Source organism: Budorcas taxicolor, chromosome 17 (assembly GCF_023091745.1).
Source record: "Budorcas taxicolor isolate Tak-1 chromosome 17, Takin1.1, whole genome shotgun sequence".
Lineage (NCBI taxonomy): Eukaryota > Metazoa > Chordata > Mammalia > Artiodactyla > Bovidae > Budorcas > Budorcas taxicolor.
In genome coordinates, this window is record NC_068926.1 from 10,786,641 (window position 1) to 10,810,656 (window position 24,016).

The window sequence follows — 24,016 nt, forward strand, 5'->3', positions numbered from 1 at the left end:
TTTAGGTTGGGTTATTTTAAAAAGGAAGTTGAAAGTCCCCCAAGTAACAGGACACTATAAAGATAACAACTGTGTATCCCGTTGCTCCAGTACATAAGAAACTCTTCCATTAAGACTCCTAAATTTTACTACATATTAGCATCACCTGGGAAACACTGAAAACGCCAGCTTCCTAGTTCACACCCAACAGCAATGAAATCAGACTGACTGGGGGTGAGAGCTAGGCAGCAGCATTATTTAAAGATCTCAGGTGATTCCACGGCACAGCAGTGTTTGAGAACAGATGCTTCAGGAAGTCCTTCAACTTGGAAAACATAAGCAATATGCTCCCAGTGGTGGTCAGATGACCTGGATCCATTAAGAGCGGGCACCAGATCATTAACAAATACTCAGTAAATGGATGGAAGATCCGTTGACCCAACTCTCTCGTGTGCCTCAGCTTCATGAACAACTCTACAGAAACAAAGAGTAGGATCTGTTAACTGATGCTGATACTGCAGTGAAACGGGGTTTGCCAGATGCCAAAGGACAGTAAATGCTAACTGCTAACAGTCCCATCCCGGACAATATATAGTATACTACATATGTGTCACATAGTACATATGTTACCTACACCACTGCGTGTTGAAAATGCATCAGTAAAAGTGTTCCCTTTTCTTAGGGGGCTGAGGACTACATTAAGTTTTAGGCATTTGTCTGATGCTTTGTACATATTTAAATCAACACAAAGTTGATGCCACTTCCCTGTGGTTCAGGTGGTAAAGAATCTTTCAGTAACACAGTAGACCTGAGTTCAATACTTGGGTCAGGAGGATCCCCAGGAGAAAATGATAGTCTTTGTTTAAAATGCTGAAAAATGTGGACAGAAATAATTCTTCATACCGATCTCATTAAATGCCTCTGGACCGTAGGCATGTAGATCCACAAAGTTCGCACAGTGGGCATTAATGCCACCACCAGATACTCCTGGCTCTCTGCCTGCTTTCCAGGCTCCTGGTAGGGGTGTGCTATGTAGACTCTTTGGGGGTGAGTGAGGCCATGTGGTCATTTCTGACCAATCAGCTGTGAGCAAATGAAACTCACGTCAAAGCCAGAGTATTCACTTGATAGCCCAAAGCCCTCCAGGCAAGGCAACCAGGAACCTGGAAGCCAGGTAGCAGTGACGGGCAAAGCCCTCCTACCAACTACCTGAGTGAAAAATAAATCTTGTTGTCTTAACCCGCAGAGAATTTCCAGCTTCCTGTTATAGGAACATAAACTAGCTTTATCTTGACTGGTGAAAAAAAGTGATGTAACAACATTGGTAGCAAAAAAAAATCAATAGCCGTGATAGCTGATTTAGGGGAGATCATTCAGAGCAATATTCCCTGAGGGAACTTCCAAATTTAGGATAAAAGCCTCAGAGATTCCACAAGGTTCTTCATCACACTGAGTAACATGATCTGACAGTTGGTCCTTTTAACTCTATTTTTAGCCTATTAGTCTATTAAAAACAAAAGGCTTTAGTAATGAAAGACCTTGAGGGACAAAAGATTGGAAAAGAATATTCTATGCATTTTTGTTTTTCATCGTAAATGGGAAAAATCTAACTTGAAAGATATAGACTCATTCTTCTATAAAAAAAATGTACATGTTTATAATAAAATACATTCAATACATGCAGATTCTATTATACATATTCCATTCAATGAACATGTGCACGTGTGCAAAGTCGCTTCAGTGGTATCTAACTCTGTGCGACCCTATGGACTGTAGCCCGCCAGGCTCTTCTGTCCATGGGATTCTCCAGGCAAGAATACTGGAGTGGACGGACACGCCCTCCTCCAGGGGGCCTTCCCCACCCAGGCATCTATCCCGTGACTTCTGCCTCTTCTGCACTGGCAGTCACTTTCTTTACCACAGCGCCACCTGGGAGGCCAACGAACATGACACTCCAAAAAACTACAAACTGATCAGAAAGCATTCTAGACAGATTTTTATCTGCCCAGGCAGAGACAAGTAGATATAAATTATATCTTTTGTGGAAAGAATTGTATTTACTAAAAAAAGAATAACCATGCAAGTGATACCATAAAGGCTCTTAAGAAGCTCAGGAAAAAAAGAAAACGTGAATGATGAAGTGAGAAATATGAAAAATCACAGTATCCCCATTTCGGAAATTTTTGAAGCATTAGGAAAAAGAAGAAATTTGTCAGCTCAACCTCACTGCAGGTTGAAATGAATGAAAATGTGTCACCGCTTGAATTGCCACTGTAAGGGAAAATGGAAGAAAAGCTTTCTGTGGCTTGGGTTTTTATTATCAATGGGCAAATCCCCAAATCATAAAACAGCTCGTATTCATCTGTTAGCCAACACTCTCATTTCACAGGTGGCAGTCCTGGCTTTATAACAAAGACCTTGTTTTGACAGAAAACGTGAGTGCAATGCTTCATTCCACTAAGTCATTCAGAGTAGGACTGGGATAAACAATATATGAGAGGGAATTAAATATTCAACTTATCCATACTTCACTAGACTCTAAACAAAGAGAAATCCAGCCCCCAGAAATAGCCTGTTTTGCAAATTTATTGTATTTAGTTTCCCCAAAGTCTGCCACAATGGCTGCAAAGCTCCAAGGCCCTGTTTCTCCTTAAGGACTAGAAAGAAAAGACCCTTGAATTTTTAAGTCAGGGAACCAAAATGGGGAGGGGTTATCTTTCCTGAAGTTTAAAGTGGAAACAATTCAAAAATTACCAACAGGTGGATGAATAAGCAACCTGCAGCATATCCATAAAATGAACTACTGCCTAGCAATAAAACAAAAGCACCAAGTGTACACCTAGGTGTTGCTGGTGGTGAAGAACCCGCTGGCCAACGCAGGAGATGCGAGAGGTGCGGGTTCAACTCCTGGGTCGGGAAGATCCCCTGGAGAAGGAAATGGCAACCCACCCCATTATTCTTGCCTGGAGAATCCTATGGACAGAGGAGCATGGCTGGCCACAGTCCATAGGGCCGCAAAGAGTCGGACACGACTGAAGCAACGTAGAGCACACAAGAGTACACCCAAAAGATGAATCTCAAAAGCATTATGCTGAACAAGAGAAGCCAGACTCAAAAGAGTATACACTGCATAATTCCGTTCATATAAAAAGCTTTTTAAAAAAATGAAAAGAGCGAAAGTGATAAACAGCAGTTCAGTAGTTGCCAAGGGCCAAGGATGGTGTGCAGGCTGAGAAGGGGCACAAAGGAATCTGGGGGGAGATAGAAATCTTCTATGTCAGTGATGGTAGCTACGCAACTATAACACATTCATCAAAAGTTATCAATTTACAGCTAAAATCAGTGAATTTTACCATACATAAAAGATATCTCAATGATGCTGATTTTTAAACTGGAAGCTAACAAGACAAGTGAAGATGGAAATACCTTACTAGCGTGTAAACAAGAAGTGATTAAGACTGACTGTCCAAGTCCAGCACGCTGATTCTTCTACTGACCAGGTTTCAACACAAGGAAGAAACGTGTAAATAAAAAGGAACCCCCGCCACCCTCCTTCCCTACCCCGCCTAGAAGGTGCGTTTTGCATTAAAATATTTCATTCTACTTAACCAAGCAAAAAGCATTTAAAACAACCTTAAGATTTTACATACCTATAGCCTCTCATGAATAAAATGATTCAATCACGTTACCTCGTGTTTCAACTGCATGGATGCATTTTCTAAGAATTGTGAATCCCATCTTATCCAACTGTGCACCTAAAAGAAATACAGTTGTAAAATATTAAAGGTGCAAATACTCACATTTTTCTTGCTGACAAAAATAAGACAAAATTATTTAGGTCCAATATACTTTTTATTTTCCTCTTCAAAAAAAGAAAACTAAAGGCCATGCACTCCCTGTTTAAATAACATAAATCAGAATTTCATAGAAGAGGAGCATTTGTAGTATCAGGACCTTCATTAACAACAGATGCTTCTTTGGTGGCTCAGACGGTCAAGAATCCGCCTACAGAAAGGAGGCCTGGGTTCGATCCCTGGGGTGGGAAGATCTCCTGGAGAAGGGCATGGGAACCTACTGCAGTATTCTTGCCTGGAGAATCCCCATGGACAGTGAAGCCTGGAAAGCTACAGTCCACGGGGTCGCAAAGAGTTGGACACGACTAACATTACCAATATATGACTAACATTACCAATATATATAAATAAATTTATAATTTAAACTAGCTGTAAACAAAAATAATGTTTTAAATAGTGAAAAAGAAAGTGATTACAATTAGTCTTCAGAGGAAGCTATTTAGAAATAGTTAATGTTTTTTGCCCAAATTCCAACAACTCAGGTTTGTTTTTTAATTATGGACATGAGTCAAAGTTCTTAAATTACTTGACAAGCTGGGGAAATAACACAAAACTCTTTTTTAACCTAGGAGGAAAAAATTCGTAGACACTCTTAAAAGTAGTATTTGAATGATAAGCTAGAAACTTTTTTCACATTTTATACCATGCTCTAAATGTTTAATGTTTTATTATTTTCATAATGAATTTAAAAGATGATTCATGTAGCAAAAAAAGATTATTTTGAAAATACAATTGTATACTTTTTCTAATATGAATACTTTGCCATTGATTAGGCTGATGTATTTGAGGACCCTAATAAAAGACAATTCTTGTTTCAAAAATGCACTCAGGGAAAGCGAATGGTTTATTCTGTATTTAGAACTCAGAAGCAGGAATATTAACCCTTGGTTCTCAGAAGGGATAGCACGGAATAATTTATGAACAAAAACTTTGCAGGTTTAAAGCTAAGCTTAGAGAGCATTTTAATGAGGAAAAGTGGGCAGTGGTGTACTTTTTTACGGATCTACTATTCACAACATTTATATAAAATGTGTTTCTTTCTGCTTAGCAAAACTGCTTTTCCAAAATGTTGTTTTCATTTCTCAGGTAAAAACAAGAAAAGAAAGGAAGAGAGGAGAGAAAGAGGGGATAAGGGAAAGGAGGAGGAGAAAGGACAACAGAAGAGAAAGACGAGGGAGGGAAGTGAAGCAGGGGCCTCCGTGGCTGACAACCTTGCAAGGCACCTGGTGAATTTCCAGAGCCAGGTTAAGTGATACACACACCATAATCACTGTGAAATTGTGGCTCATTTAACAATGTCTCCAAACTGTGGACATCTGACAAATGTGGCTTCATTCTTCCAAAGATGCGAAAAGTAGATTCATAAAGAATCCAGCAAATTTCATCACATCTTCCTCTTATCTCAGTTAAAATCAAGAGTACAACAGCCAGAGATTATTTCCTTTTCCTCTAGTACATATAAGGCAAGGGAAGATCACTGTCCTAGAATATCTGAGCGCATTTGGTTGCTGTTTATTTTCTAAGGTGTAATGCTGAACTATTTGTACAGCCCACGCCTGAGGGACTGGAAGGATAAAGGATACCACGTGTGGAGGTGAGAGGGGCTGGGAGTCAAGGAACTGGTGTTTATACCCACTGGAGTTTATAACTTAGGAAGCTTACAGATGCATGCCTGAAACTCTTGTGTATTCGTTTATGGCTATAAAAACAAATACCAAAGTCACTGATAGAGTATTTTGGTTTTTGTAGAGGAAGACGAGAAAGAAAAAGGCTCAGAGATGGGAAAGATCAAGGAGAGTTTCAGCAGTGAAGAAAAGTCTGAAGAGGTCCTCGTGGATAAGACACCTACCACTTAGCGGACTAACACAGACAGAGTACAGAGAGCAAGCACCCAGCAACAGTTTGACATCAGTAATAAAAACAGAGTAACTCATGAGAAAGGGAGACAACAGTCATTTTTACACATTAGCACTTACTTCCTTCTGGTCTTGGGATGATGGCTCTATTAAAACTAGGGAACAGCTAGTAAAAGAGAAAAAGGGGAAACAGTATTTTCAGCAAATCCATAAAAATGATTCTATTGTAGAAGGCACACCTAGGAACTGTCCAAAAATACACTGACATTGGTTAATCACTATCATGGGCTCCAAGGCAAAGACAGGTAACAAAAAGGAGAGCTCTGAGTCTCCTTGGCCTCTCACCAAGGCATTGCCAAAGTAGCAAAAATAATACGAAGGGCCAGGACTGAAAGCTCACGTAAATTTGTAATGCTCAAACAAATTGCTGCATTCTAATTAGGAAGATGAAGCTCATTTATTCACCATCGCTAAAATCTGCTGTTTACTTAAAGACACGACTCCTGCCATAATCTCAATAACCACATCTGAAATATCAAGGTGATGATCCCAGGCTGCCTCTGAGAATTCTAATGCTGCCCTATTATCTTCAAGGCACATACGTCACCTGGAAAAAATGATGAAATGCCTTCAGCGCCCTTACCTAAATACATAGCTGAATATTTATTTTCTTATGCAGGCTTGCCTTTATCTGTATATCTCAAATTAATTACCTGGCTTTTTTTACTCTAAAGGAGAGGATGTGTGTGTCAAGGTTACACTGCCTTTGGCAATAGACTTATTTCCTCCTGACTTAGCCATCTGACCATTTTGCTATGCAAATAGGCAAACTCACTTTCCAAAGCATTTCTTGAATCTCTGGGGGGACAAGTCTAGGTCAGTGCCTTTACTAGAGAGGATTAGGACAAACTGTTTTGGATCTCAGCAGCTACCAATGTTGAAAGTACTCTTGACTCCTAGCTAAAACTTTCAAGGACACATTAAGAATAAACAGAACTAAAATCACGGAAGCTAAATGTAAATCAAGTATAAAAAAATGATACACAAACCTGATCACTGCTTTTTTCCTCCAAGGATGATACATTTTCTTATACGGGATCTATTTTTAAAGTATGTAATTTGGGCTTCCATGTTTCAAACACCATGTCAAGACTGCTTCGTGTGCTGCTGCCCATCCTCTTTGCCCTATTTGTTATATTCTCAGGGACTGCCCACTGCCATCAGATAACATTATCTTCTGCCCATCTCACAAGCTCTATTTTGACACCTCTTTTTACTACATATGACCCCTCTTCTACTGGGCTCTATCTTTCTAAATCCTGCTGAAACGCCAAATGCTTGCCAGATAAGCCCACCTGGTACCTGCATGGGCAGCTGGTTATGAGTCATAATACTTTAAGTAGAGTTGATTAAATCAGTCCTCTGGTGTTTTCTATAATTATCCTTGCTAAGTCCCCCGTTCAATATATGACCTGCCCAGTTCTCAACTCCCAGATGCCACCAGTCCTCTGAGAGGAAGGTAGTGGTTGAGAAAAATGGCACACAGACTGAAGTCCCATGCCTCTGGATTGCTATCACTGCCTTTAACTTATTCCTCAAACCAATCTGAACACAGAGGCCCATTCGCTAAGGCTACCTAACACTGCACACTGTGGCTCATTAGGCTAAACCAGAAATTGTTAAATCAAGCAAATAAGTACAGCAGTCACTTGTAATATTGCCTGCACAGCCTCATATTTATCGTTTCATCTCCACTGGGATCAAAATGAATTGCAAGCATTTATTGTGTTCATCACCCAAAGTACTTTCACAGGTAGGGAAGAAGAAATTGAGAATTTAGATGACTTCCTCAAGCAAAGCGAACCTGAGCGACAAAGTCAAGAAAAATAAAAAATAACGATATGCCAGTCTCGAGTGTGCCGCTGCTATCTCAAACCAAATTTCTCGACTACCAAATGCTTCCAAGAGGAATTCAGACACCAGCTTCAGCAGGGAACTTTTTTTCATATACTATAAAGCAAAAATAACATGAAAATGAACAGAAGTCAACTCTAAAGGATTTGAAACAAAACTCAACCACTGGTTATATCTTACAGCTTCTTTTCCACCCAGAACTTCCAGCCACTGTTTCCTCTCTTCTTCCGAAAACGCCTGCATGGTCAAGGAGACACCAGGCCTGCAAGACACCAGGAGCAGATCAGGTTATTCCTTGACTGCTAAAAAAAACAAACCTCCGTTTCCACTTTCTACTGTTTCATTGTGGGCATTGTTTCTTTTAAATTTTCAATCAAGATAAAATACACAGAACATAACATTTCCATCTACACTATTTTTAACGACACGGTTCAGCAGTACTGAGTCCAGACTCCAGAACTCTTCATCTTGTAAAACTAAAATTCTGCACCCATTAAACAACAAGTCCCCACTCCCCTCCCTCCCAGCTCCTGACAACCACCCTTCTACCTGTTGTCTCAAGGAACCTGATTACTCTAGGCAACTCTTACAAGCGGACTCATACAGAATTTGTCTTTTTGTGACTTGCTTGGTAAAGTATCCTCCATTTTCATCCATGCTGTAGCGTGTGTCAGAATTTCCTCTCCTTTTAAGGCTGAGTATTACTCCACTGTATGACTATACCACATTTTTCTATCCATGCGCCCATCAATGAATGCATGGCTTGTTTCCACCTGGTTACTGTGAACGGTGCTGCCACTAGGTCCTGCTTTCAATTACTTGGGGTATATACTCAGAAGTAGAGTTGTGGGATGTGATATAATAAATATATGTTTCATTTCTGACCCCATTTTCCAGCACACAGCTGCAAAAACCCTTAGAGGGACTAGCCTGAAGTTCTGAAGCCAGGGGCACTGGTTCAATCCCAGGTTGGGGAACTAAGATCCCACATGACACACGGTGCGAAGGAAGGGAAGAATAGAGAAAGGGAGCTAAGCAGGAAGGACAAACTTGGAGTCTTTAAAATGATGTGTCATTTTGTATACTGATGAGCTGAGGCTCCTGGAAAGCCTCAGGATGTGGGCTGGTTGCCTGGGGAACCAACCACGTGATTAGAGGATTCAAATTTTCAGCTCCATCTCATCCATACACCTCCCAAGAATGGGGAGGGACTGGGGGGAGACTTCAAACACCAACAGCCAGTGATTCAATCAATCGTTCCTGCATAATGAAGCCTGCGTGAGAATCCCTGGGGTTCAAGAGACTTTGCAGGGTGGTGAGCCCATGGAGACACTGAAGGGAGAGTACCCCAACAGCAGAAACGGAAGCTCCAAGTCCCTTCCTCCATATTTTGCCCTACATTATCTCTCTATGAGTTTTTCATCTATTCTCATTAAAATATCCTTCATTGTAAACTGGAAAGATCCCCTGGAGGAGGAAATAGTAATCCACTCCAGTATTCTTGCCTGGGAAATCCCACAGACAGAGGAACTTGGTGGGCGACAGTCTGAGGGGTCACAGACAGACAGACATGACTGAACACACACACACAGATAAATCAACAACAGTCAGTAAACTATTTTCCTGAGTTCTGTGAGCCATTCTAACAAATTCTCAAACTCAAGAACAGGGTCATGGGAACATCTGATTTATAGCCGAAAGCACAGATGGCAATCTGGACTGGTGATTGTCATCTGAAGTGGCAGAGGGCAGCCTTGAGGCCTTAATCTGTGGGGTCTTCCTGAACTCCACCTAGTGCCAAAGCTGAGTTTAATCTTAGGACACTTGCTCTCCACAGAGAATTAGAGAATTGCTTAGAGACACACATTTGGAGTACAGGTGTGTTCTGTAATTAGGGAGAAACCTTTTTGTATCACAAGGCGGGAGGGGGGGTCAAATGGTAATTTTATTTTTAATTCTTTTTAATATTGTGCATTCCTACTAACACTGCACAGGGTTCCAATTTCTCCGTATCTTCACCAACACTTAATTTTCTTCCTCTCTCCTGCTCTTTGAAAATAGCCATCCAGTGGATGTGGGAGGGTAGTGAGGATTGCATTTTTATTTATAAAGATACACACGTCGCTTGGCTGCCCCGGTGGCTCTCGTGGTGAAGAATCCATCTGCCAGTGCAGGAGTCATACGCAGGTCCAACCCTTGGGTGGGGAAGACCCCCCGGAGGAGGAAATGGCAACCCACTCCAGTACTCTCGCCTGGGAAATCCCACGGACAGAAAAGCCTGGTAGGCTATGGCCCATGGGGTCACAGAGTTGGACACGACTGAAGTGACTTGGCACGCGTTTACTGTTACCCAGGCATGGGCCGAATGAAACCAGAAAGTCATTTTTCATCCCGTCCCAGCACTGTCAACCATTTGGTTGGGGGGGGGGGGGGGGGGGAGTGGTTTCCTCAGTGTTTTCTCAGAGCCTTGGGTTGGTCCTCAGAGCCAAAGGCCGATCTTTCTTAGTTCAGATTATTTGGATACTTAGACAATCTGCCTGAAAACTCTTCATGCTGGGAAGGAGTGCTAGGTAGAAAAGCTATTAATAATTCCTCTTAAACTTTGGTGGTTTCTCCAATGAAACAAATTTTGTATGTTTGATAAAAAGTATTAAAAATAAACTTTTGGGAAAGGGATAAAAAGGTAGAATACTCCAAACCACACACAACTGGAAATGAAAATAGATGGTTGAAATGGAAAGTAAATATCCATTCCCATTTAATACTGAATATACAATATTTTTTTAAAGTTTTCACTCCTGGAACAGTATTTCACCTCATTTTCAAGTGTTGGGTAATCTTTTACAAGTAAAGCAAGTGGCAAGAATCAAATGTAACTCAATAACCACTACAATTTTTATAAAGTACTTAAAGAATGCAATACTCCAAAAGCACCATACCACCCAAGGCAAATACACTGTGTTCCCAAAATTCACACCCACAGGTGTTAGGCTTTCTCCCCACATGATGGCTACAAAGCCTGAGCAGTTATCTGCTTCAACTTCACTACCAAGTCTCTACAATTGATGGGTCTGCCTCCTCAACCACTTTCTCCAGGCTACGAGTTTTGTGGAAAAAAGCAACTTGTAGATGTCTCTAGTGGTCCAGAGGTTAAGACTTCACCTTCCAATACCAAAGGTGGGGGTTCAATCTCTGGTCAGGAAACTAAGATCCCAGATGCCACACGGCCCCCCAAATATATATACACACATGCACACATATATGTAACAAATTTAAAGGACTTTAAATATGGTCCATGTCAAAAAAAAATCCTAAAAATTAAAAATCAATTCTCAACCCCCAAGTGCACTCCTGAACAGCAACATGACTCTTGACTGGTCTACCCTAAACATTTCAGCAACGGCCCAGGGTTGCCATCACCCTCGCACTACGGAGCTCACAACCAAGAACCCACCTCCTCTCGCTCTGCTATGCACAGCATCCTTCTGCAGCAAGAATCGAGGCAAGATGCCCAGAAAACCAGGCTGTTTTAAGAAGTGCCTCGACTGGGACGTGGGGATTCTGGCCCTTATTCTTAGTAACCCACACTGGGCTCAGGGGAGTTAATTAAAATTGTGAGGGAAAACTTCAGATGGCAGGCGTGTTTTTCTTTACATCGGTTAAGTGATAAAACAATATTTACACACGGGGGGTCTCAGGTCTACATGAATGCTCCATTCTTGCAAAGCAGAAAAAATATCTAAAGACCTCTCCCAAAAGTATATGGATTCAAACACTTACTATATCATTAAAAGAAATAAATATAAAATGGACAGGGAGGAGCTACATCAAATACATAAAAGAAAGCTAACAGATTTTCTAATCCAGGAATGACAAAACCAGCAGAGAAAATTAGACTCCAGGCCAAAAACGGCAAAGTCTACCATGGGATACAAAGACAGGGTTTACAACCACTCAGTTCTTCCAACAACCACCACATGGTGAGCTATTATGCTTTGTCTTGTCCCAGGAGGTCAGGAATTATTAAATATCTTACCACGTGCTAGGTTCTGGGCTCAGCACACTGTCTAGCAGAGAAAGCAGAAGATAAATCATAAATAATCAATTAACTGCAAGTACACAGAATGCTGGGCTTCCCAGGGGGCGCTAGTGGTAAAGAATTTGTCTGCCAATGCTAGAGATCCCATGGAGGAGGGCATGGCTACGCACTCCAGAATCCTTGCCCGGAGAATCCCATGGGCAAAGGAGCCTGGTGGGCTACAGTCCACAGGGTTGCAAAGAGTCGGACACAACTGAAGCGACTTAGCACACACAAAGAATGTTGCAAGGGAGTCAGGTGAGTGTAAATGAGCAAAGCCAGCTCCCTAGGAGGAAAAGAGGAAGTAAGAAGGACATCAGGAGATATGTGCCCAAACAGAATTATGCTAAATCATTGTGGTCTAGAAGACTTATCAGGGAACCTGCCAATCTCTTTGGGCAACTTCAGGATTTTTAGGGTGATCTGGGAGTAAGAAAGAAAGTAAAGAAAGTGAAAGTCTTAGTTGCTCAGTTGTGTCCAATTCTTTGCAACACCATGGACTATAGTCCACCAGGCTCCTCTGTCCACTGGGATTCTCAGGCAAGAATACTGGGAGTGGGTTGGTATTTCCTTCTCCAGGAGATCTTCCTGACCCAGGGATCAAATCCAGGTCTCCTGCATTTCAGGCAAATTCTTTACCATCTGAGCCACCAGGGAAGCCCCATAAGAAAGGAAAGCCTGTCCTAACCCTGGAGGTTAGGCTTCCCTGGGGAAGGGACACTTAATCTGAAGCTTTAAGGATAAACGAGCCATGTACAAATAGAAGCAAGAGGGCCATGGCATTCCCTAGGCTGAGAAGGCACACAGCAAGGACAGAGCACTCTCTGGAGGAGCTGGGAGCAGTCTCATCACGGGTCCCACAGACCAGCTGCAGAGCAACTCCATGGAAAGATGGGGTCCCACCACACAGGGCCTCCTGGGTCATGCTGAGGCTTTACATACCCAAAATCACTGCAGATGGTGACTGTAGCCATGAAATTAGAAGACGCCTGTGCCTTGGAAGGAAAGCTGTGACAAACCTAGACGAGAGTACTAAAAAGCAAAGACATCACTTTGCCGACAAAGGTCCATATAGGGAAAGCTATGGTCTTTCCAGTAGTCATGGATGGATGTGAGAGTCGGACCATAAAGAAGGCTGAACACCTAAGAACTGATGCTTTGGAACTGTGGTGCTAGAGAAGACTCTTGAGAGTCCCTTGGACTGCAAGGAGATCAAACCAGTCAATCCTAAAGGAGATCAATCCTGAATATTCATTGGAAGGACTGATGCTGAAGCTGAAGCTCCAATACTTTGGCCACCTGGTTTGAAGAGCTGACTCACTGGGAAAAGATTCTGACGCTGAGAAAGATTGAAAGCAAAAGAAGAAGAGGGCAGCAGAGAATAAGATGGTTGGATAGCATCAGCGATTCAGTGAACGTGAATTTGGGCAAACTCCGGGAGACAGTGAGGGACGAGGAGGCCTGGCATGCTGCAGTCCATAGGGTCCCAAAGAGTCAGACAGAACTAAAAGTGACTTAACAACATAAACAAATCCTACGTGTCACTGAAGGTTTTCAGTATGGGGTTAACATCATCAGATTAAACATGTACATGTCTCTGCAAATGGCACAGATTCATTCCCTCGAATGGCTGAGTAATATTCCACTGCATATATACACCACATCCTCCGTTATCCTTTCTTCTGCTGATGGACATTCAGGTTGCTTCCATGTCCTACAGACTGACACACAGAGTGAAGTAAGTCAGAAAGAGAAAAGCAAATATTATCTATGAACACATGTATGTGGAATCTAGAAAAATGGCACGTATGAACTTATTTATTTGCAAAGCACAAATAGAGGCCCAGATGTAGAGAACAAACGTATAGGAGATTGGGATTGGTATATACACACTCCATCATCTAAGCCACCAGGGAAACCCCATATACACATTACTATGCATAAAATAGATAACTAATGAGAACCTATTGTAAAGCACACGGAGCTCTACTCAGGGCTCTGTGGTGATGTAAATGAGAAGGAAATTCAAGGAAAAGAAGACATATGTATACCGGTGGCTGATTCACCTTGTTCTAAAGCAAAAAGGAACAACACTGTAAAGCAACTATATTCCAATTTAAAACCTTACGGTAAAGTTAAAAAAAAAAATGTGTACATGAACAATGGCTGCTCAGTGACAAATGGACTGAAGCTGAGCAGGGGTGGTTAAAAAGATGTGTGAGACAATTCAGAGGAAAAGACAGAAATAACCAAAATAAAGAGAAATAAATGAATGGATCTCAGAAATACTCAAGAGGTTCTTCAATATGCTATGGGCAACAAAATAATGAGTAGGAAAGCTATCACTCCAAGAATAAAGAATGAAAGACAGATCATTTACGATATACCATTAAGAACTAGCTAAGGGATTCAGTGAAAGCCAAACAGCCATAGCAAATAAAGACACTCTATACTTAGCAAAGAGCTGGACACGACTGAGCGACTGAACTGAACTGATACTTAGAATACTTGAACCACAAGCTGGAATCAAGATTGCCAGGAGAAATATCAATAACCTCAGATATGCAGATGACACCACCCTTATGGCAGAAAGTGAAGAGGAACTAAAGAGCCTGTTGATGAAAGTGAAAGAGGAGAGTGAAAAAGTTGGCTGAAAGCTCAACATTCAGAAAACTAAGATCATGGCATCTGGTCCCATCACTTCATGGCAAACAGATGAGGAAACAGTGGAAACAGTGGCTGAGTTTATTTTTGCAAGCTCCAAAATCATTGCAGATGGTGATTGCAGCCATGAAATTAAAAGATGCTTGCTCCTCGGAAGAAAAGCTATGACCAACCTAGACAGCCTATTAAAAAGCAGAGACATTACTTTGCCAACAAAGGTCCGTCTAGTCAAAGCTATGGTTTTTCCAATAGTCATGTATGGATGTGAGAGCTGGACTATAAAGAAAGCTGAGTGCCAAATAATTGATGCTTTTGAACTGTGGTGATGGAGAAGATGCTTGAGAGTCCCCTTGGACTGCAAGGAAATCCAAGCAGTCCATCCTAAAGGAAACCAGTCCTGAATATTCATTGGAAGGACTGATGCTAAAGCTGAAACTCCAATACTCTGGCCATCTGATGCAAAGAACTGACTCATTTGACAAGACCCCAGTGCTGGGAAAGATTGGAGGCAGGAGGAGAAGGGGACACCAGAAGATGAGATGGTTGGACGGCATCACTGACTCGATGGACATGAGTGTGAGCAAGCTCCAGGAGTTGGTGATGGGCAGGGAAAAGTCGGACATGAGTCAACCAAACCAACACTTAGAATGGGCTTTCTAGGTGGCGCAATGATAAAGAACCCGCCTGCCAATGCAAGAGACACGGGAGACACGGGTTCAATCTTTGGGTCAGAAAGATCTCCTGGAGGAGGAAATGGCAACCCACTCCAGTATTTCTGCCTGGAAAACTCCACGGGCAGAGGAGCCTGGAGGGCTAACGCCCTTAGGGTCTCAGAGAGTCAGACATGACTGAGAGGCCGAGCATGCACGCACAGCACGCGCTCGCACTTGAAGCACTCAAAGCCAGACTTGCATCGCCATCAGGTTTCCTGCACTTACTAGTTCCTTTTTGCTCTCCCCTAAGGTTCTGTGGTGCTGGAGAAGACTCTTGAGAGTCCCTGGGCCTGCAAGGAGATCCAACCAGTCCATTCTGAAGGAGATCAGCCCTGGGATTTCTTTGGAAGGAATCATGCTAAAGCTGAAACTCCAGTACTCTGGCCACCTCATGCGAAGAGTTGACTCATTGGAAAAGACTCTGATGCTGGGAGGGATTGGGGGCAGGAGGAGAAGGGGACGACCGAGGATGAGATGGCTGGATGGCATCACTGACTCGATGGATGTGAGTCTGAGTGAACTCCAGGAGTTGGTGATGGACAGGGAGGCCTGGCGTGCTGCGATTCATGGGGTCACAAAGAGTCGGACACGACTGAGCAACTGAACTGAACTGAAGGTTCTCCATTCAGACGTGAGGGGAGATAACATTCACTACCAATAGACTGTTGAATATTCTTAACCAAACTGTGCAAGAGCAACAGATAAGAGAGACAGTGACTGGTTCTGATCACCTGGAGTGACGACAAGAGTGTTGAATGATGAAGAGTTATGAAACTAGAATTACAGACACTAAAGTAAATAAAAAAGCAATTGTCAGGCTTCAGATCAAACAGCCACATTCTGTCTGGATAGAAATCCAATGTGGCATAAAAGTGAAAATACTATTCTACTCCTTGTCTCCAAGGCATGATCCAGACTTGAGCCCCCTAGCTCGTCACAGAATACAGCGAAGAACGAACCAACCTACCTGCTGAAAGACGAGAGATTAAGTAGAGATATATTGCCTACAAGGACAGAATTCTATTTTTGTTTCCATTTTGACAAATAATAATACAGTAACTCACAACAACTCCACTTCAGAGAATTAATCCATCACACTGCAGTGATTCCCAAGAACACGTCACACTCGTCACATGCTTCTTAAAGGGAACAGTCACCAGACTTACAGAAAGCAGCCCCATCCTATCACACAAGCTGCCCAAAGCCATCCACTACAGCTCTACCTCCAAATAAGACATCAGGCACTAAAATACATTTCAACCGTTTTAAATTTCTCAAGTTTCTTCCTTTTATTTGTAATAATACATTGCTATGAAATCATTAACCAAAACTGAGACTTAAGGACACATTTTAAACTACAGTATTAACAGGATCTCATCATTGAAACAAAATATAAAAATTCTCCAGTTTTCAAAAGAAAGCCATGTTTTACTGATAAAACATGATTTTTTAATAACATTTAGTGGACACATAGAACAACTTGGTGACCATGAGGCTAGTGAAGAACAGAAAATTTTACAACAAAGTGCTGGATTGTTCACATTTACATAAAGAGAGAAACAGTGAATTCTCCAGGCAAGAACACCAGAGTGGGTGGCCATTCCCATCTCCAGGGGATCTTCCCGACCCAGGGATCGAACCCAGGTCTCTTGCATTGCAGGCAGCTTCTACATCATCTGAGACACCAGGAAAGCCCACACAAAGACAGAAACAGCCATTATCTCTTCATTTCATGGACAGGCTAAGGGAAGAATGAAAGTGACTTCCCTGGAGCCAGAAACCAGGATTGAGAATGTTCTAACTTGGTTTTCTAGAACAGATGTTGCTGCAGTGTTTTCAGGGGAGGACACAGCCTCCTCTTCTTCCTTCATCAGATAATCAATTCAACCAAATTAACATTTGGTATGTACTGTGTGCCAGACAGTGTGCTAAGGTCTGCAGATTACTCCATGCCCAGCAAGGCAAAGCGGATTCCAGGTGAACACAAAGGCAACTGGATAAACTTCATGAAGGAAAACTGAACCAGACCAAAGAGAGCCCTTGGCTGGGATAGTCTGTCTTTACTTAAAACCAAAATTGTTATACAGCGAAGGTTGAGAACTGAAACTTGAAGAAAGAAACACTCAGGTTGAACAGGTTCTTATTCTTAAATTACCATCACAATCTCTTTTCATTCATTCATTCAAAAAAAATATGGACTATCAGGTATCAGACGCAACCTAAGACTGATGCATGAGACACGGCCTTACAAAGCTAGTATCTATATTCTCCATTTGACCTTCTATCTATTAATCCTCTTTCAACTGCACTTTTATTGTTCTGTCAAAGCATGCGGAAGACATGGGTTTTTCTTAGATTCTACAAGATAGACCAATGAGCCTGTAAATTAAGAAAATATAAAACAACATAAGCACGGAGAGAAAGATTCACATTTATAAGATGTCAATTAATGAGATATTATTGTAAATGGAGAGTTTAAGAGGAAAAAAAACTAAACAGCAGCTACCAAAACTTATGATGGAAATAAATCAGGAATATTCTAATGCTTTTGTAAGAGGAATGTTGAAAAGGAAGAGGGGGAAAAAAAAATCCCAGCATATTACAGGTCCTGCACTAAATTTTACTCTAAGAGGAAAGTGCCAAAGCCAAGTAAAACACTTTTAAAAGTTTTAGAAATGTAGCAGTCATAATCAGCTTCTCACAAGAGATGCTGGGGAAAAAAACGTAAATATAAATCTATGAATTTTTCCAGAGACGGTTAAAGCACGTAACCTGAGTTTACTAAGGGGGAAGACTTAATGACAACTTTCCTTGGTCCACCAAAAAGGTGTTTCAAACAGAGCAAATAAGCAGGGATATAGTCACAAGTAGGATTGTTTTCTCCAGTAAAAGTGAATTCAACCCATTCTCATTAGAGAATGGCTGCTTCTACTCCAACTCCAGAAGTTATAGGAAACACCATTTTTACCTTAACGACTTGAACAAGATGTAGAACCTATAAAATCCCTACAAAATCACAGTAGTTTGGTTTTTTTAAATAAACATCTGAGAACTGAAGATGCAAAAAAAAAAAAAAAGAACCACACTAAAACACAGGAAGTAATGCGCCCTTTCCTAGAGAGAACGCACGCGCACACACATACAGCTGTCTCATCCTTCGGGAAGAGCAGGACAAGGAGGAAGCTGTACGAGGAGGAAAACTGGATTTTAACAAAGTTTTAAAGGTAGAGTATGAGCTGGTGGGGGGCTTCCCAGATGGCTCAGTGGGAAAAGAACCTGCCACAGCGCAGAAGAGACGGGAGACATGGGTTCAATTCCTGGGTCAGGAAGATCCCCTGGAGGAGGGCACGGCAACCCACTCCAGGGTTCTTGCCTAGAGAATCCCATGGACAGAGGAGCCTGCCGGGCTACAGTCCATGGGTGGCACAGAGTTGGACACGACTGAAGAAGCTGAGCGCATGAGCTGGTGTGATGGTTTAAACCTCTAGAACAGTGGGCCCCAACTCTTTTGGCACCAGGGACCGGTTTCATGGAAGACAACCTTTCCGTGGATGGGGGCAGACAATGGCTTCAGGATGATTCAAGTGCATTCCATTTATTGACATTTATTGTGCACTTTATTTCTATTATTATTACATCAGCTCCACCTCAGATCATTAGGCATTAGAACCCAGAGGTTAAAGACCCCATCCCTGGAAGACACAGACAAGGGAAGAATGTGGGTCCACCTTCTCCCTCCTTCCCACAGGGTGTCCCCAGATGCTCAGGGGCGGTTGGAGAACAGAGCTAAGAGGTATGTGCCGTAAGAGGAAGGGACAGGGCGGGCGAGCTTCCAGACGGGCTTCTGACAGCATCCTCAAATCGCAGGAAGCCTGTGACTAACAACCATGCCCAATCTCAGCTCAGCTGCCAGCCACCCTGACAGTCCTACATACATGTAGCTTGACGGACGGGTGTGCCCTTCACCAGGGATGGGTAGTACTGCCTTTAGTCTCTACTGCTCTCTTACACACAATCTCTGGTATTCCACCAAAAAACTACAAGGCATGCAAAGAGGCAAAGAAAAGTAACTCAAAATCATGAAGAAAGAGACCCAGAAATAGCCCAGGCATTCAGGTGGTGGGGGCTGGGGGAGACTGTCAAACTGAAACCTAAAAACCACTCTGAATATGTTCAAGGATTCAGTGTCAAAGGTGGCCAAGGGACTTCCCTGGCAGTTCAGTGGCCAAGACTCTGCATTCCCAATGCAGGGGACCCGAGTTCAATTCCTAGTCAGGGAACATAAGATCCCACATGCCTCAACTAAAGACCCTGATGCCGCAATGAAGCTAAATAAATAAATAAATGAAACTCTTTTTTTAAAAAGCTGGCCAACATGCATAAATTGATAGGAATTTTGCCAAAGGGATAGAAACTATCAAAAAGAGACACGTGGATATGCAAGAAACAGAAAATAAAACCACAGTAGTTTCATGCATTGGAGAAGGAAATGGCAACCCACTCCAGTGTTGCCTGGAGAATCCCAGGGACAGGGGAGCCTGGTGGGCTACCATCTCAGGGGTCACACGGAGTCGGACACAACTGAAGCGACTTAGTACCAGCAGCAGCAGCAGTGAAGAGTTCACTTCCAAAGGCAAAGCAACAAGTTCAAGTCTATATCCCTAATTCTCACACACCCAGCCAGAATTTCTCTTGCCCTAAGTCACCCCCAGGCCAGACAACTGAAAATCACCCCTACAGCCTAGAGCCCACCAACATAACTCAAAGCAGCCAACCCTACGCTTTTCCCTTTTATGCCTGGCCCTTCCCTTAGAAACCCCAGTAAAGAGGGCCTAGGATTTTCCCTTGCTCCTTCCAGACTCCTGACCAAACCCTGGTGTTCCCCCATGTGCTCCTACACAGCATGTTTGCTCTCTGCCCTTGGAAACTGTAAGGATAAAATTTTCTTCAGTGGCATTAGCCTCTCCATGTCAGCCCTCAGCCACCTTTGTAAATTATTTTTTTTTAATTTTTACTTTATTTTACTTTACAATACTGTATTGGTTTTGCCATACATTGACATGAATCCACCACAGGTGTATACAAGCTCCCAATCCTGAATCCCCCTCCCACCTCCCACCCCATATCATCTCTCTGGATCATCCCCACGCACCAGCCCCAAGCATCCTGTATCCTGTATCGAACATAGACTGGCACTTCGTTTCTTACATGATAGTATACATGTTTCAATGCCATTCTCCACCTTTGTAAATGAAAATCCTGCAGGTACAATTGAAATCAGTCTCAAATGGTCTAACATAATGCAATCAGAATCCCAGAAAGAGAAGGAAGAGAAAGAGGGGCAGAAGAAGTCTTTGAGGAGCTAATGGGTAAGATTTTCTAAAACTGAGAAAATTATCAACTCCCATATCCAATAACTTCAAAGAACACCAAGCAGGATAAAACAAAGAAAAACACATCTAGGCATGTCCTAAAAAGAAAATCTTGAAAGCAGCAAGAGGAAAAGACAATATACAAGATAACAGTAAGAAAGATGACTTGCCATGAGGGAAAAAAAGTGGAAGCTAAAGAAAATAAAATGACTTCTTAGAAGTGCTGGGGGTAAAACATGATGAATCCAGAATTCTACATTCATCAAAAATGAAGGCAAAATAAAGATACTTTCAGATAAACAAAACATTAAAGAAGTCTTCAGCACATCTGCATTATAAGTAATGTTCAAATTAAATTACCCTAAGGGACTTGAAGGAAATAGCACAAGATAGAAACTTAGTTCTGCAGAAACGAATGAAGAAAATCAGAATGGATAAATACACTGATACTAAAAGACAAACACACACACACACACACACACACACCTTTATATATGTAAATGAAACATTAAATTTTTTTCAAAAGATTACTGATCATTGATGTCATAAAGTGAAAGCAGTAACATACAACCAGGCTCAGAGTACCTGCAGAATTAAGATATATAAAACAAGGGTACAGAGGGCAAAAGGGTGGTCATTAGAAGTCTACTGTTGCAAGGTTCTTATACTGCTTATGAAAAGGTAAAAAATAGGTTAACTTGAAAATTCACCTCATACTCAAATAAAGGTACAAAGAGGTATAACTAAAAATCATATAATAGAGGAGATAAAACGGAATACTAAAAATGACTCAGTTCCACAAAGGAGGAACAGAAAAACAAAGAGCAAAAAGGACAAACAGAAAACAAAACCCAGATGGTGGGCTTAAACCTATGCATATCCATAACTACCCTGTATACACATTAGCTAAAACTCTGGTTAAAAAGCAAAGGCTAATACCCTGGACTTTTTTAAGAGCAGGACTCAATTATATGTGGCTTACAAAAAAAAAAAAAAAATTAAGCATAAAGACACAAATGGATAAAAGAAAAAGGATGAAAAAAATACGCCAAGTAACACTAAGAAAGTTAGTGCAGCTATAATTAACATTAAACAAGGTAGATTCCACAACAAAGATTATCCCAGAACAGACATTTCATAATGATAAAATGGTCACTTGAAGAAGACAATCATAAATGTGCATGCACAAAGGAAAAGATCATGAATAGTGATCAATATAGGAAACAAAAATTACAAAATCAAAGGAAAACAAGCAAGTCCTCATAGTAGTTAGAAATTTTAACATCGCTAGTCACTGATAGAACATTATCAAAAATCAAGACAGTACCAAAGATTTGAGCAACAGGACAAACAACTTGATCTAATTGACATTTACAGGACATTACACCCAGCAACAGCAGGAAAATCACTGTTCTCACATGCACATGAATCATTTACTAATAGGCCACACTTAAGACAATGAAACAAGTCTAATAAACTTCAACTCATTAATAAAATAGACTATGTTATCAGACCAAAAGAGAAGTAGAAACAAAAAATAACATGTACACAGAAATTCCCCATCCATTGAGAATTTCTAAAACATCATTCTAAATAACATCTGAGTTAAAACTCAATGCCTATATTCTAATCACATAAAAAATTTGAATTCTTTGGAATTGGATTACAATGAAAACACTATACACTGAAGTTCGTGGGATACAAGCTAAAGTAGTTTTAGAAGGAAATTTAGATTTAAATGTCTGTATTCAAAATAAAACAGTAAAGTCATGCTTCCATCTTAAATGTTTAAAAGAAAAAGAAAATCCAAAGGAAACAAAAATAGAAGCAAAAACCAATGACATATTGACAATATGGGTTATCTGAAAAAAGTAACAAATTAATAAAGTTCTAGGCAAGACTTATTGAGAAAAAAATAAGCCTTTAGTATGAAAAAAGAGGTATCATTATAGATCCTCTTTGAAAATAGTGGATATTATGAAGAAGGTCATGCCAATAAAGTCAACAGCTTACAGGAAATTAACAAATCCCTTGAAGAACAAATTATCAAAAATGACACACAAAAATAGGATATCGGAGTCTGGGGGGTGGGGGGCCCGGCATGCTACAGTCCATAGGGTTGCAAAGAATCAGACATGACTGAGCAACTAACACTATTATTTTCCTTATCAACCAAATATTAGCATAAAAATTATTAGCAATATCCAAAGAAGTTAATATATCACTACCAAGTAGAGTTGATCTCAGAAATGCAAAGTTAGTTTAACTTAGAAAATTGAATGCAATTCACCTACTAACAGATTCGAGAAAAATATTTCAGGATCATTTCAACAGATACCGACATTTTTTTCAAAAGTCAACATCTATTTATGATTAAAACTAGGAACAGACCAAAAAAAACAATCTCCTCAATATAAAAGGCATCTACAGCCTTAAACCAAATTTCATCCTTTACAGTGAATAATGAATGCTTTTACCTTTAAGATGAGAACAGGGCAAGATGCCCAATTATCACCACTTCTATTCAACATATTGTTGGAGGTCTTGGCAGTGCAAACAGACAAGTAAAAGGCATAAAAGACATTCACATTGGAAAGAAAAAAAGCAAGCTGTCTTTTTCATACATGATACCACTGTACACAAAAGAAAAATCCTTAAAGAAACCATAGGAAGCAATAAATCAACTCAGCAATATCATAGGGCATGAAAACCAACTGCATTTTTATATACTAATAGCATATTGGGAAAATAAAATGAAAAATAAAATGCATTTAAGAATAGCACCCAGAAGCATAAAATACTTACAGAAATTTAATAAAAGATATCCATGACCTGATATTTAAAACTACAAAACACTGCTGAAATTTTAAGACTAAATAAATAGAAAGTCAGACTTGTGAATTATTATGGTTCCATATTGATAATATTGGCCTGTAGGTTTTTAGATGAAGGATTCTGATGAAGGCTTAGTATCCAGAATACGTAAAATAATTCCTACAAATATATACAGATTGCAACATTTATATGAAAGGATCTGGAATGGCAAAAACAAATTTGAAAAGACCAGTGGAATCATACCACTTGGCAAGACTTACTCTAAAGCTACAGTAATAATAGTCGTACAGAACCAGCAGAAAGAACAGACAAACCAAAGGATGAGACCAAGCGAGAAACTGATAAATTGAACTTCATCAAAATAAGAATGCTTTTCTCATCAAAGGTTTTCTCTCATTAAAATGAAGAGGCAAATCATAGAGCCCAGAAAATATTCACATTAATATATTCACATTAATATATTCACATTAATATATTCACAATATGGTTGATGAGTATCCAGAAAACTTAAAATCATACAATTCAATAACAAGAAGACGAACAACATATTTTACATGAAAAAAAAAAAGATTTTAATAGGCACTTCACAATGTTAGAAATATAAATGGCCAGAAAGCATATAGAACAGCATTCAATCAACATCACTAGTCATGACCAGCTTAAAGGAAAAACATGAACATAATCAAAGCTTGATAAGAGGATAGAGAAACTGGAATTCTCATACATGGCTGGTAGGAAGAAACTCTCAGTT

General features: G+C 40.8%; 1 protein-coding gene across 1 annotated transcript in view; it reads right to left on the minus strand.

Annotated features, from left to right (window-relative positions):
* The window catches only part of ARHGAP10 (Rho GTPase activating protein 10), a 373,897-nt gene that overhangs the window by 165,820 nt on the left and 184,061 nt on the right, over positions 1-24,016 (minus strand). Inside the window, exons 11-13 of the mRNA XM_052654355.1 lie at positions 7,784-7,865; positions 5,810-5,855; positions 3,669-3,734 (exon numbers count right to left, since the gene is read on the minus strand). Coding sequence (XP_052510315.1) covers positions 3,669-3,734; positions 5,810-5,855; positions 7,784-7,865 — 194 coding nt within the window. The remainder of the gene's footprint in view (positions 1-3,668; positions 3,735-5,809; positions 5,856-7,783; positions 7,866-24,016) is intronic.